This window comes from Bombina bombina, chromosome 9 (genome assembly GCF_027579735.1).
Source record: "Bombina bombina isolate aBomBom1 chromosome 9, aBomBom1.pri, whole genome shotgun sequence".
In the NCBI taxonomy this organism is placed as follows: domain Eukaryota; kingdom Metazoa; phylum Chordata; class Amphibia; order Anura; family Bombinatoridae; genus Bombina; species Bombina bombina.
The window spans coordinates 20,480,472-20,494,441 of record NC_069507.1 but is presented as its reverse complement, the minus strand read 5'-3'; the positions used below and the strand labels follow the sequence as shown (position 1 = coordinate 20,494,441).

At 48.1% G+C, this 13,970-nt stretch overlaps 1 protein-coding gene across 1 annotated transcript in view; it reads right to left on the bottom strand.

Moving 5' to 3' along the window:
- Positions 1–8,731, bottom strand: part of EIF4EBP2 (eukaryotic translation initiation factor 4E binding protein 2) — a 30,888-nt gene extending 22,157 nt beyond the window's left edge. The window contains exon 1 of the mRNA XM_053691937.1: positions 8,502–8,731. Coding sequence (XP_053547912.1) covers positions 8,502–8,634 — 133 coding nt within the window. The 5' untranslated portion in view covers positions 8,635–8,731. The remainder of the gene's footprint in view (positions 1–8,501) is intronic.
- Positions 8,732–13,970: the final 5,239 nt, after the last annotated feature.

The following is a 13,970-nucleotide window of genomic DNA, read 5'->3' as shown; positions in this document are numbered from 1 at the left end:
ACCACATCCAAATAATGAAGTAACCGTTCCTTCGAAGAGGATTAGGACACAAGGAAGGAACCACAATTTTCTGATTGATGTTGCTATCTGAAACGACCTTAGGAAAAAAACCTAACAGTATGAAATACTAGGTAAGGAGGCTCACATGCAAGGCAGCCATGTCAGAGACTGTGTGCCAAAGCAATAGCCAGTAGAAAAAGAACCTTCCAAGACAGTAATTTAATGTCAACTACATGCATAGGCTCAAACAGAGCCTTCTGCAAAACTTTAAGAACAAGATTTAAACTCCAAGGAGGAACGCTAGATCTAAACACAGGCTTGATTCTAGCCAGAGCCTGAACAAAAGACTGAACATCTGGAAGCTCAGCGAGCCTCTTGTGCAGTAAAACAGATAGGGCTGAAATCTGTCCCTTAAGGGAGCTAGCAGAAAGGCCCTTCTCCAGACCATCCTGGAGAAAGGAAAGAATCCTGGAAACCCTGACCTTATGCCAGGGGAATCAACGTTTTTTTTACACCAGAATAAGTAGGTCCTCCACACCTTATGATAGATGCGACGAGTAACCGGCTTACGAGCTTGAATGAGTGTATAAATAACTCTCTCAGAGAAACCTCTCTTGGCTAGGAATAAGCGTTCAATATCCACAGTGTCAGCCTGAGAGAATCTAGATTTTGATGAACAAAAAGGACCTTTTCCCAGCAGATCCCTGCGACAAGGTAACTTCCATGGAGGATAGTACGACATCCCCACTAGATCGGCAAACCACATCCTTTGCGGCCACAATGGAGCAATCAGTATCACTCCTGCTTCATGCGGACCACTACTCGAGGAAGGAGAGGTAATGGCGGAAAAAGGTATATTAGACTGAACCTCCAAGGCACCACTAATGCATATATTAGCTCCACCTGAAGATCCCTGGATCTCGACCCATACCTGGGTAGCTTGGTATTGAGACGGGACACCATGAGATCCATCTCCGGAGTCCGCCACCTGTTGCATATCTCCGCAAACACCTCGGGATGGAGAGATCATTCCCCCAGATGAAAGGTTAGTCTGCTGAGAAAATCCGCTTCCCAGTTGTCCACATCCGGAATGTGGATCACTGAAAGCAAACAGTTGTGGGCCTCCACCCACTCCAGAATCTGAGATACCTCCCTCATTGCTAGGGAGCTCCTCGTTCCTCCCTGGTGGTTGATGTAAGCCACCGAGGTGATATTGTCTGATTGTAATCTGATAAACTGGGACGAACCCAAACGGTGCCAATCCCTTCAGAAAATTGAATATTGCTCAAAGTTCCAGAATGTTGATCGGAAGAGAGTTCTCCACCCCGGGACAAAAGGCCCTGAGCCTTCTTGGCTCCCCAAACTGCTCCCCATCCTGAGAGACTCGCATCTGTAATCACAATCTCCCAGGATGGTCTTAAAAAGGATGTGATCTGGACAGAGCCACCAAGAGAGCGATTCTCTCGACCGGTTGTCCAGAGAGATCTGTTGAGACAGATCCGAATGATTGCTGTTCCACTGTCTCCGCATGCACAACGGTCTGAGACGGAACCTGGCAAAGGGAATTATGTCCATGCTGGACACCATGAGACCAATCACCTCCATACACTGCGCCACAAAGAGCCTTGATGAGGTCCGGAGGGCAAGAGATGCCGAAGCCAGCTTGCAGCGTCTCTGGTCTGAAAGAAATATCCTCATGACTAGTGAGTCTATTATAGTGCCCAGGAATTCTACCCTGGTTCTTGGAATAAGAACTCTTTTCTAAGATTATCTTCCATCCATAGGATCAAAGAAGAGAGAGAAGAAATTCTGAATGTTCTTCCGCTAGATGAAAGGATGGTGCTTGTACCAGAATATCGTCCAAGTAAGGTGCTACTGCAATGCCCTGGGTTCTGGCCACGGCTAAAAGAGCCCCCAGAACCTTTGTGAAAATTCTTGGGGCAGTAGCTAGGCCAAACGGAAGAGCAATAAACTGGAAGTGCTGGTCCAGGAAGGCAAACCTTAAGAACTGAAAGTGTTCCCTGTGGATTGGGACATGAAGGTAAGCATCCTTCAGATCTATAGTGGTCATAAACTGTCCGTTCTGGACTAAGGGGATAGACCTTATCGTCTCCATCTTTAACAAGGGGACATTCAGAAACTTGTTTAAAGCACTTTAGGTCCAGAATTGGGTGGAAAGCTCCCTCCTTCTTTTGGACCATGAATTGGTTTGAGTAGTATCCCAAGCCTCCTTCCTCTATGGGAACCGGGACAATGATTCCTAAGGAGGACAGATCCTGAACGCACCCCAGAAAGGCATCCCTCTTCTCTGGTTTTGATGACAGATTTGAGAGAAGGAATCTGCCCTTGGGTGGAAGAGACAAACCCAATTCTGTAACCCTAAGCAATGACCTCCAGGACCCAAGGTTCCTGCACATCCCTGAACCAAGCTTCTGAGAAGAGCGAAAGTCTGCCCCCTACCTGATCTATAGACGGACCGGTGGCGACCCCTTCATGCTGATTTAGTCTCAGAAGGCTTTTTGCTCTGCTTGGACTTATTCCAGGACTGAGCCGGCTTCCAAGTCTTAGGTTGCTCGGTCTTAGCGGAGGATTGCTGGCGCTGAGATTTATCCGAATGAAAATTAATAGATTGTCCCTTAGATCTGTTCTTTTTATCTTGCAGTAGGAAGGCATCCTTGCCCCCTGTAACCGTGGAAATAATGGAGTCCAGGCCTGAACCAAACAAGTTCTTTCCCTTGAATGGAAGTGTAAGGAGTCTGGACTTGTAAGTCAAGTCCACAGAACAGGACTTCAGCCACAGAGCCCGGCGGCCTGAACAGAAAACCCAGCAGTTTAACCATTCAAACAAATAATTTGTATATTCGCATCACAAATAAAAGCATTAGCGAGCCTTAATTCTATCAAGAATAATATCGAGGGGACCATCCACCTCAATCAGTTCCGATAAAGAGTCACACCAGTAGCCGCTCCCGCAACCGTGGAAACTGCCGCCGCTGGTTGAAATAAATATCCCGAATGTTAAAAAACATCTTTCCATGGGCTCTTTGAACAACAAACTATCCTCCAGTGGGATAATAGTGCGTTTTGCAAGCGTGGAGACAGCGCCATTCACCTTAGAGACTGACCCCCCCCCCCCTCCAATTGAGAGTCCAGGACCGACAACAATTTCTTAAAGGTAGACGAAGAGGTGAAGGAAAGACCAATCCTCTCCCATTCGTTCTTAATAATGTTTGCCATCTTTACAGGAACAGGGAAAGTCTGAGGAACAATCCTGTCTTCATAAACTCTATCCAGTTTAGCGAGGCATCACTGCAATACCCTGAAAGCGACTGGAAGCAATCACGATCGCTTCCACCGCTTGAAACATCAGAGGACGTGTCAGGCACGTCCTTAACTGACATTTTTTCTAGGACGGGCCTGACACGTCCTTGGTTGTTTAAGGGGTTAAAAGGGATAGGAAAGTCAAAATTAAACTTGCAGGATTCAGATAGAACATGTAATTTTAAGACACTTTTAAATTCACTTAATATTTTCAAATATACTTTGTTCTCTTAGTATCCCTTACTAAAAAAAGAATACGCACATATCCTACACTAGTGGGAGCTAGTTGCCGATTGGTGTCTGCACACATTTGTCTTTTGTGATAGGCTAACTAGATGTGTTCAGCTAGCTGCCAGTAGTGCTATGCTGTTACTTCAACAGTGGATAACAAGAGAATGAAGCACATTTAATAGAAGTAAAATGGAAGGCTGTTTGAAATTGTATCATGAAAGAAAATGTTGGGATTTCCGGTCCCTTTAATGTACCTTTAAAAAGGGTTAATAAACCCAAATCTTTTCTTTCATGATTCAGATAAAGCAGCAATTATAAGCAACTTTCTAATTTACTCCTATTAATTTTTCTTTTTTCTATTGGTATCTTTATTTGAAAAAGCAGGAATCTAAGCTAAGGAGCCGGATCATTTTTGGAGTCAGCACCCTGGATAGCTCTTGCTGATTGGTGGTAACATTAAGCCACCAATCAGGAAGCGCTATTTAGGTGCTGAACTAAAAATGGGCAGGCTCGTTAGCTTGCATTTCTGCTTTTTTAAATAAAGATACCAAGAGAACGAAGAAAAATTGATAATAGGAGTAAATTAGAAAGTTGCTACTCTGAATCATGAAAAACAAAAATTGGGTTTAGTATCCCTTTAAGTCTTGTTATATGAGAAGCTGCTACTTCATTCTGTTAACTCGGATGAGCAGTTTCACAACTGCAGTTTAACACATCCGATATTTTTGTAGCGTTTTCATGTCTACAATGCACCTCCCAGCTCTGACACAAACAGCCTCTGTTTTGTTACTAAAAAAACAGAGCTCAACATAATATGCACTTAGTTCTTTCCAAAGGGGAAATTTGCCAGCCAGCAGTCATTATGAAGAAGTCGGGTGCAATTTTATAACATTTGTTATTTATAAATCTTGAATACCAACACCCCTATCCAAATCTAAAAAGTCCAGCAGCGCTGCCCAGCATATCCAGGGCTTGGTGATGTCATTAATACCCAGAGACAGAACTTGTCTTCACTTTCTGCGATGAGATGTTTTTTGTGAAACATTTTCTGCAGATTTTGAAATAAAATTACATTTTTAAATTAGACAGTTACACTAAAGCACCAGTTTAATTGCAATGCGTCTATTAACTGGAGAATAAAGCAATTGTTTAAGTTTTATAATATACTTCAACAGTTGAAAATTGCATTGAAAAAAAGAAGTTTTGTTACGTTTTTAAAGTGTTGTGAAAAAAATCCTTGAGAGCCAGTCAACAATAAATGTATTGCTGTTTTGCAGCGCTTTTCCATATTTGACTGTTCTCTTCAAACAGCACTTTGTTCTGGATGCACTGTGTTAAGGAAAACTTACACAGTGCATCCAGTGTACAGTGCTGTTTGAAGATAACAGCCTGATGTGGAGCAGCGCTGCAAAGCAAAACAGTTCCTGCATTTGTTCTATTCTTTCTGCAAATATGCTGCATTTTCTGCAATGACATCTTAGTTCACATGTTCTGCCTTGGGGATTATGCACATATGTTGTGACACAGGCATCTATGGATTCCCTGGTGATGCTAGAGCACTAGACCACCAGGAAAGTGGGCCGTGATGAACGACAAAAGTCCCTCCTACTTGCACTTTAGGGGTTAACATATTATAGGAGTCTTGTCCCAGACATATGTTTTTAAATTAAATTTATATATAAATGTGCCATCATAGTAAAAATATTACATACTGTAATTAGAGAATGTCATTTTAAGACTAGTGACCTCACACCGCAAAGGGGTTAAACACACAGTAGAAGTATATTTTGGGACCCACAGAGTACTGCTGGTCTAGAATGAAAATTGTTGCTAATCCAATCAGCAGTCTTATTCTCTGTGTAACTAGCTGTGCTGACTGAATTAGCAGCAGTTTCCACTCTAGACCAGCAGTGCTCTGCAGGTCCCGAACAATACTTCTACAGAATTAGAGCATGCCATTTTTAGACTGAGATGGCCCTTTTAACTATGTACAAAACACAGCTTGACTTTTAAAAACAAATGCACTGTTTGAAGTTTGCTGGCTCCTGGGTTTGACCCATGAACTAGAAATATGTGGTTACTTATGAGGTAGGAGTATTTATATTATATAGAGAGAAACCCCCCACAATGTATAGGTCATATTTTTTTTTTAAGATCAAAAGATCTGCAACAATCATGTAAGGAATGATCTTAATGGTTGCAACAAAAGATAATATTTGTGGGATGTAATGCAGCTACTAGGGATTTTTATTCTTACACTTCCCCCACTTCTGCAAACCAAACCCTGAGCACACTGCCGGCCTTTAGATCACACGCCTGCATGCACATTATACATGGCAGAGGGGAAAGCAACTTCCTACCCAATAAAAGCAGTGTCACCCCCTCCCTCTGCCAGTAGCGCTACGGAGTAACCCCTCACTCACAGCTCATGTCTGGGCGGCAGCATTTCCTAGAGCAACACAACAAGGGCCAAGTGCATCACAGCCAAAACAGGGGGCTGTAATTTAAGATGCCAAGAATGTTATAACTTCGAAGAACTGATGTGGATTCTAAGAAGCAAAGACTGAATGCTGCTACTATATTGCGTGCATATGAGCACATAGGGCCAGCAAGGAAAGGCCTGTTTACCAAAGAGATATGGAGTTATGCCACATCCAGTCCCTCCCCTCCCTATTGTGCAAGAGTCATGGGGCTATCCTGGCTTCATAACCTTGTTTACAATATAAAGTATTCCTGGAGGTATGGCAGCCACTGGCATTCTGCACACATACAGAGCAAAAAAAACTCCTAGGACTAAAACAAAAAGCATGTTTTAAACAATATGCCTGGACATGAATTTCTATTACTCCCCTTTATAAAAACATTAATAAAGTTATAGGCTGCAACATGTACACAACTGGCCTACATTTGTTTATAGCTATTTTACTCCAGTTTATTGTAATCAGCAACCTCTCACCTAATGTTGGGTTATCCAGTTATACGTCTGGAATGTGCTTGGGTGGTATACACAGACATATAGGAACCAAAACAGCCTTTAAGCCATTCTTAAGGTAGCCTTATGCATATTGCAGGCATTGCTGAATTTCCATAGTCTGCCCTAATCTCCATTAATCAAACACATAGCTTCAAAAAAAAGGTTCTGCAGGCATTGTGCGAGTTGCTGCAATGTTACAATAAACAAGGTTCTGCAGGCATTGTGCGAGTTGCTGCAATGTTACAATAAACAAGGTTCTGCGGGCATTGCGCGAGTTGCTGCAATGTTACAATAAACAAGGTTCTGCAGGCATTGTGCGAGTTGCTGCAATGTTACAATAAACAAGGTTCTGCGGGCATTGCGCGAGTTGCTGCAATGTTACAATAAACAAGGTTCTGCAGGCATTGTGCGAGTTGCTGCAATGTTACAATAAACAAGGTTCTGCAGGCATTGTGCGAGTTGCTGCGATGTTACAATAAACTAGGTTCTGCAGGCATTGTGCGAGTTGCTGCAATGTAACAATAAACTAGGTTCTGCAGGCATTGTGCGAGTTGCTGCAATGTTACAATAAACTAGGTTCTGCAGGCATTGTGCGAGTTGCTGCAATGTAACAAACAAGGTTCTGCAGGCATTGTGTGAGTTGCTGCAATGTAACAATAAACAAGGTTCTGCAGGCATTGCGCGAGTTGCTGCAATGTAACAATAAACAAGGTTCTGCAGGCATTGCGCGAGTTGCTGCGATGTTACAATAAACAAAGTTCTGCAGGCACTATGTGAGTTGCTGCAATGTTACAATACATAAGGTTCTGCAGGCACTATGTGAGTTGCTGTAAGTTTACAATACATAAGGTTCTGCAGGCACTATGTGAGTTGCTGCAATGTTACAATACATAAGGTTCTGCAGGCACTATGTGAGTTGCTGTAAGTTTACAATACATAAGGTTCTGCAGGCACTATGTGAGTTGCTGTAAGTTTACAATACATAAGGTTCTGCAGGCACTATGTGAGTTGCTGTAATGTTACAATACATAAGGTTCTGCAGGCACTATGTGAGTTGCTGCAATGTTACAATATATAAGGTTATGCGTAATGTGTGAGTACAATATAGTCCTGCACACATTAGGTTGTAATGCAGCATCAAAGGTAAATAGGCACAAGCATTATATGAGTGTTGCATTATACCACTATCCAGCATGACACTAGGTGTTACCATATGTTACATTACATGGGATGTTGTATTAGATTACGTAGGTGCATGCATCAAGAGGTTCTGTAATATGTTACAGTATATATGAACCTATGCATGCATTATACTGGGTGCTGCATTATAATGTAAGAGAGCCCTTCACGGCACTGGGGTGCTGCAGAATAGTAGCAGCACTAGGATGCTGTAATATAGCGGGCTTGTGAATGACATGGGGTTTCTGCATTGTACCAGGGCCACAGCACATGGCACTAGGGTTCTGTAAAGTGCCAGGGACACTGCATGCATGGCACTGGGGTGGTGTAAGGTGTGGGTGCCCCTGCATGGCCCCGGGGTGCCCCCTGCATGGCCCCAGGGTGCCCCCTGCATGGCATTGTGTGCCTGGGGTGCCAGGGCTATGGCATTGCCAGGGCTATGGCATTGTGTGCCTGGGGTGCCAGGGCTATGGCATTGTGTGCCTGGGGTGCCAGGGCTATGGCATTGTGTGCCTGGGGTGCCAGGGCTATGGCATTGTGTGCCTGGGGTGCCAGGGCTATGGCATTGCCAGGGCTATGGCATTGTGTGCCTGGGGTGCCAGGGCTATGGCATTGTGTGCCTGGGGTGCCAGGGATATAACATTGGGGTGCTACAATATGTTACAACAAAGCAGGTACTACAGTACATGGGGCACTACAATATGTCACCATGGTTGAGAGGCCTACACTACTTCCCCATACTGCAGCTGCCGCCTCACATGACCCAGGCCCACTCTCCGTCCCCGGCCTCGCTTACCTCCCGGGGTGGTGGAGAAGAGCGTGCCGCCCGGAGTGGTGCAGTAGTCATGAGGTAGCTGAGAGGAATCGCTGATGGGGATGGTCCTGGTGGGGATAGCCCGGCTCTGGCTGTGCTGGTGCCCGGTTGACATGGTCTTGGCCCGGCGGTGACTGATAGCTGGGGAGACAGGCGGTGAGGCAGGGCCGGGCGGGAGGGAGGAGGAATAGGCCGCGCACGGGGAGGCGGGACCGGGGGCGGGAGGAGGAGGCCTGAGGCGGGAGTATAGTAAGGAGAGGTCGGGGCGGGATAGGCTGACAGTGGGCTTGTTAGGCCGGGGAGGGCGGGAGTTATCATCTAACTTGGGCTAGCGGGTGACAGGGCGGGGTAAGTGGGTGACCTGGGCGGGTTATTGGGTGACAGAGGGAAAGCTAGGGACCTGGGTGATTTCATTTATGGGGTGCAAAAAGGTGACCTGGGCAAGTTATCCGGTGACAGGGAGGCATTGGCAAGCGGGTAACCCGGGGCAAGTTATCCGGTGACCAGGAGGCAAGCGGGTGGTCTGGATGGGTTATCGGGTGACAGGGAGTAAAGCGGGTGACCTGGGCAAGTTATCCGGTGACAGGGAGGCAAGCGGGTGGTCTGGATGGGTTATCGGGTGACAGGGAGTAAAGCGGGTGACCTGGGCAAGTTATCCGGTGACAGGGAGGCAAGCGGGTGGTCTGGATGGGTTATCGGGTGACCTGGGCAAGTTATCCGGTGACAGGGAGGCAAGCTGGTGACCTGGGCAAGTTATCAGGTGACAGGGAGGTATTGGCAAGCGGGTGACCTGGGCAAGCTATCCGATGACAGGGAGACATTGGCTAGAGGGTGACCTGGGCAAGTTATCCGGTGACAGGGAGGCATTGGCTAGCGGGTGACCTGGGCAAGTTATCCGGTGACAGGGAGGCAAGCTGGTGACCTGGGCAAGTTATCAGGTGACAGTGAGGTATTGGCAAGCGGGTGACCTGGGCAAGCTATCCGATGACAGGGAGGCAAGAGGGTGGTCTGGATGGGTTATCGGGTGACCTGGGCAAGTTATCCGGTGACAGGGAGGCAAGCTGGTGACCTGGGCAAGTTATCAGGTGACAGTGAGGTATTGGCAAGCGGGTGACCTGGGCAAGCTATCCGATGACAGGGAGGCAAGCGGGTGGTCTGGATGGGTTATCGGGTGACCTGGGCAAGTTATCCGGTGACAGGGAGGCAAGCTGGTGACCTGGGCAAGCTATCCGATGACAGGGAGACATTGGCTAGAGGGTGACCTGGGCAAGTTATCCGGTGACAGGGAGGCATTGGCTAGCGGGTGACCTGGGCAAGTTATCAGGTGACAGGGAGGTATTGGCAAGCGGGTTACCTGGGCAAGCTATCCGATGACAGGGAGACATTGGCTAGAGGGTGACCTGGGCAAGTTATCCTATGACAGGGAGACATTGGCTAGCGGGTGACCTGGGCAAGTTATCCGGTGACAGGGAGGCAAGCGGGTGACCTGGACAAGTTATCTGGTGACAGGGAGTCAAGCGGGTGACCTGGGCAAGTTATCGGTGACAGGGGGGCAAGCGGGTGGTCTGGATGGGTTATCGGGTGACCTGGGCAAGTTATCCGGTGATAGGGATGCAAGCGGGTGGTCTGGGCAAGTTATCCGGTGACAGGGAGGCAAGCGGGTGGTCTGGATGGGTTATCGGGTGACCTGGGCAAGTTATCCGGTGACAGGGAGGCAAGCTGGTGGTCTGGATGGGTTATCGGGTGACCTGGGCAAGTTATCCGGTGATAGGGATGCAAGCGGGTGGTCTGGGCAAGTTATCCGGTGACAGGGAGGCAAGCGAGTGACCTGGGCAAGTTATCCGGTGACAGGGAGGCAAGCTGGTGACCTGGGCAAGTTATCAGGTGACAGGGAGGTATTGGCAAGCGGGTGACCTGGGCAAGCTATCCGATGACAGGGAGACATTGGCTAGAGGCTGACCTGGGCAAGTTATCCGGTGACAGGGAGGCATTGGCTAGCGGGTGACCTGGGCAAGTTATCCGGTGACAGGGAGGCATTGGCTAGCGGGTGACCTGGGCAAGTTATCCGGTGACAGGGAGGCAAGCTGGTGACCTGGGCAAGTTATCAGGTGACAGTGAGGTATTGGCAAGCGGGTGACCTGGGCAAGTTATCCGATGACAGGGAGACATTGGCTAGCGGGTGACCTGGGCAAGTTATCCGGTGACAGGGAGGCAAGCGGGTGACCTGGACAAGTTATCCGGTGACAGGGAGTCAAGCGGATGACCTGGGCAAGTTATCGGTGACAGGGGGGTGAGCAGTTGAATTGGGCAAGTTATCGGTGACAGGTGGGTAAGCAGTTTACTTGGGCAAGTTATTGGGTGACAGGGGGGTAAGCGGGTGACCTGGGCGAGTTATCGGGTGACAGGGGGGTAAGCAGTTTACTTGGGCAAGTTATTGGGTGACAGGGGGTAAGCGGGTGACCTGGGCGAGTTATCGGGTGACAGGGGGGTAAGCGGGTAACCTGGGCGGGTTATCGGGTGACGGGGGGTATGCAGTTTACTTGGGAGAGTTATCGGATGACAGGGGGGTATGCAGTTTACTTGGGCGAGTTATCGGGTGACAGGGGGGTATGCAGTTTACTTGGGTGAGTTATTGGGTGACAGGGGGTATGCAGTTTACTTGGGCGAGTTGTTGGGTGACAGGGGGTAAGCGGGTGACCTGGGCGAGTTTTTGGGTGACAGGGGGGTAAGCGGGTGACCTGGGCGAGTTATCGGGTGACAGGGGGGTAAGCGGGTGACCTGGGCGAGTTATCGGGTGACAGGGGGGTAAGCGGGTGACCTGGGCGGGTTATCGGGTGACAGGGGGATATGCAGTTTACTTGGGAGAGTTATCGGATGACAGGGGGGTATGCAGTTTACTTGGGCGAGTTATCGGGTGACAGGGGGGTATGCAGTTTACTTGGGTGAGTTATCGGGTGACAGGGGGTATGCAGTTTACTTGGGCGAGTTGTTGGGTGACAGGGGGTAAGCGGGTGACCTGGGCGAGTTATTGGGTGACAGGGGGGTAAGCGGGTGACCTGGGCGAGTTATCGGGTGACAGGGGGGTATGCAGTTTACTTGGGCAAGTTATCGGGTGACAGGGGAGTAAGCGGGTGACCTGGGCGAGTTATCGGGTGACGGGGTATGCAGTTTACTTGGGTGAGTTATCGGGTGACAGGGGGTATGCAGTTTACTTGGGCGAGTTATCGGGTTACAGGGGGGTATGCAGTTTACTTGGGCAAGATATTGGGTGACGGGGGTAAGCGGGTGACCTGGGTGAGTTACCGGGTGACAGGAGAGTATGCAGTTTACTTGGGCGAGTTATCGGGTGACAGGAGAGTATGCAGTTTACTTGGGCGAGTTATCGGGTGACAGGAGAGTATGCAGTTTACTTGGGCGAGTTATCGGGTGACAGGAGAGTATGCAGTTTACTTGGGCGAGTTATCGGGTGACAGGGGGGTATGCAGTTTACTTGGGCGAGTTATCGGGTGACAGGGGGGTATGCAGTTTACTTGGGCAAGATATTGGGTGACAGGGGGGTAAGCGGGTGACCTGGGCGAGTTATCGGGTGACTGAGGGGTATGCAGTTTACTTGGGCAAGTTCTTTTGCACAAAAGACCCTTTACACACACAGGAGCAAGTTGGAGTAGGTAGCTGACGGTATTCTCATAAAACTTTGGGGCTTGGTTAGCAGTCTGAAAATCAGAGCAATGTTATTTAAAAATAAGCAAAACTATACATTTAAAAAAAAAACAACCAAAAAAACTTAATGGGCTATATAAATAATCTACAAAACATTTATGCAAAGAAAAAAATGTGTATAATGTCCCTTTAAGCAGTTGACCTGGGCGAGTGATCGGGTGACAGGGGGTAAGCGGGTGGCTAGGACAAGTTATCGTGTAACAGGGAGGTAAGCAGTTGACCTGGGCGAGTTATAGGGTGACAGGGGGGCAAGCAGTTGATTTGGGCAAGTTATCGGGTGAATGGAGGGTAAGTGGGTGACCTGGGAGTGTTATTGGATGATGGAGGTAAGCAGTTGACCTGGGCCAGTTATCGGGTGACAGGGGGTTAAGCAGTTTATTTGGGCGAGTTATCGGGTGACAGGAGGGTAAGTGGGTGACCTGGGCGTGTTATTGGATGACAGGGAGGTAAGCAGTTGACCTGGGCAAATTATCTGGTCACAGGGAGTAAGCAGTTAATTTGGGCAAGTTATTGGGTGACAGGTAGAAGTTGATCGGGTCGCGTTATTGGGTGACAGGGGGGTAAGCGGGTGACCTGGTCAAGTTATTAGGGGACGCTGGGGACCTGGGTGGATTATCAGGTAATGGGGTGGGGTAAGTGGATGGCCTGGGCGGTTATCGGGTGGCAGAGTGGGAATGGGTGAGCTATGGGGTGACGGGGGGCTTGGTGATTTATGGGGTGACAGGGGGGGCTGGGTGATTTATGGGGTGACATGGGTATAAGTGGGAGTTATCACGGGGGTAAGCGGGTGACCTGGGAGAGTTATTGTTTGACACAGGGGATAAGCTGCTGGCCTTGGCGAGTTATCGGTGGACGAGGGTAAGCGGGTGCCCTGGGTTTTTAGGGTGACAGAGAGAAAGCGGGGTCCTGGGTGATTTATGGGGTGCAAACAGGTGACCTGGGCGAGTTATCCAGTGACAGGGTGTAAGTAGGTGGCCTTGGCAAATTATCGTGTAACGGGGGGTAAGCAGTTGACCTGGGCGAGTAATCGGGTGACGTGAGGGTAAGCAGATGACCTATGCAAGTTATCAGGTGACAGGGGAGAAATCTGGGTTCCAGCTTATCAGGTGATGGGGAGCTGGGGGCCTGGGGGGTTATTAGGTAATAGGGCAGGGTAAAATAATGACCTGGACAGGTTATCAGGTGACAGCGGGAAGCAGGTGACATTACTTTTGCAGTTATCGAAGGCAATGACAAGTCTGCACATGTTGCTTATTTACCAAGCAGCTTGACAAAAATCTAATTTAGGCAATGGGAATCAACTGTGTGTTGGGCAGGGAAAGTGATGCCAACCCTGGCATGGGAGCTGGGTAGCACAGTTTGAAATACGTGTTATTTTTAAAGGGTTAATCACCAATGAGCTGCTAATTTCAGTGTGTTTATACACAGTCTGTCCCTCTAAAATAACTCGGAGCTTATGGCATTTTTAGGGCAAGGACAGTGATGCTATTAATGATACTTATAAAGTGTTAATTACCATGGGGGGGGGGGATTGATTTGCAGCTGTACTGAGGTTAACACCAGCCACATCATCTCAACGCCCCTCTTCTATAGGCAAATGTTTAGTCCAGTCCCCTGACCCCAGCCCATTGCCACCCCATCTCTTCCCATTAATATCCCTCTTAAAGTAAATGTAAATTTTGATGCTAAAGTGCCCGTTTTTTAAAAATTCGATTAAAAACAGGGGCACTT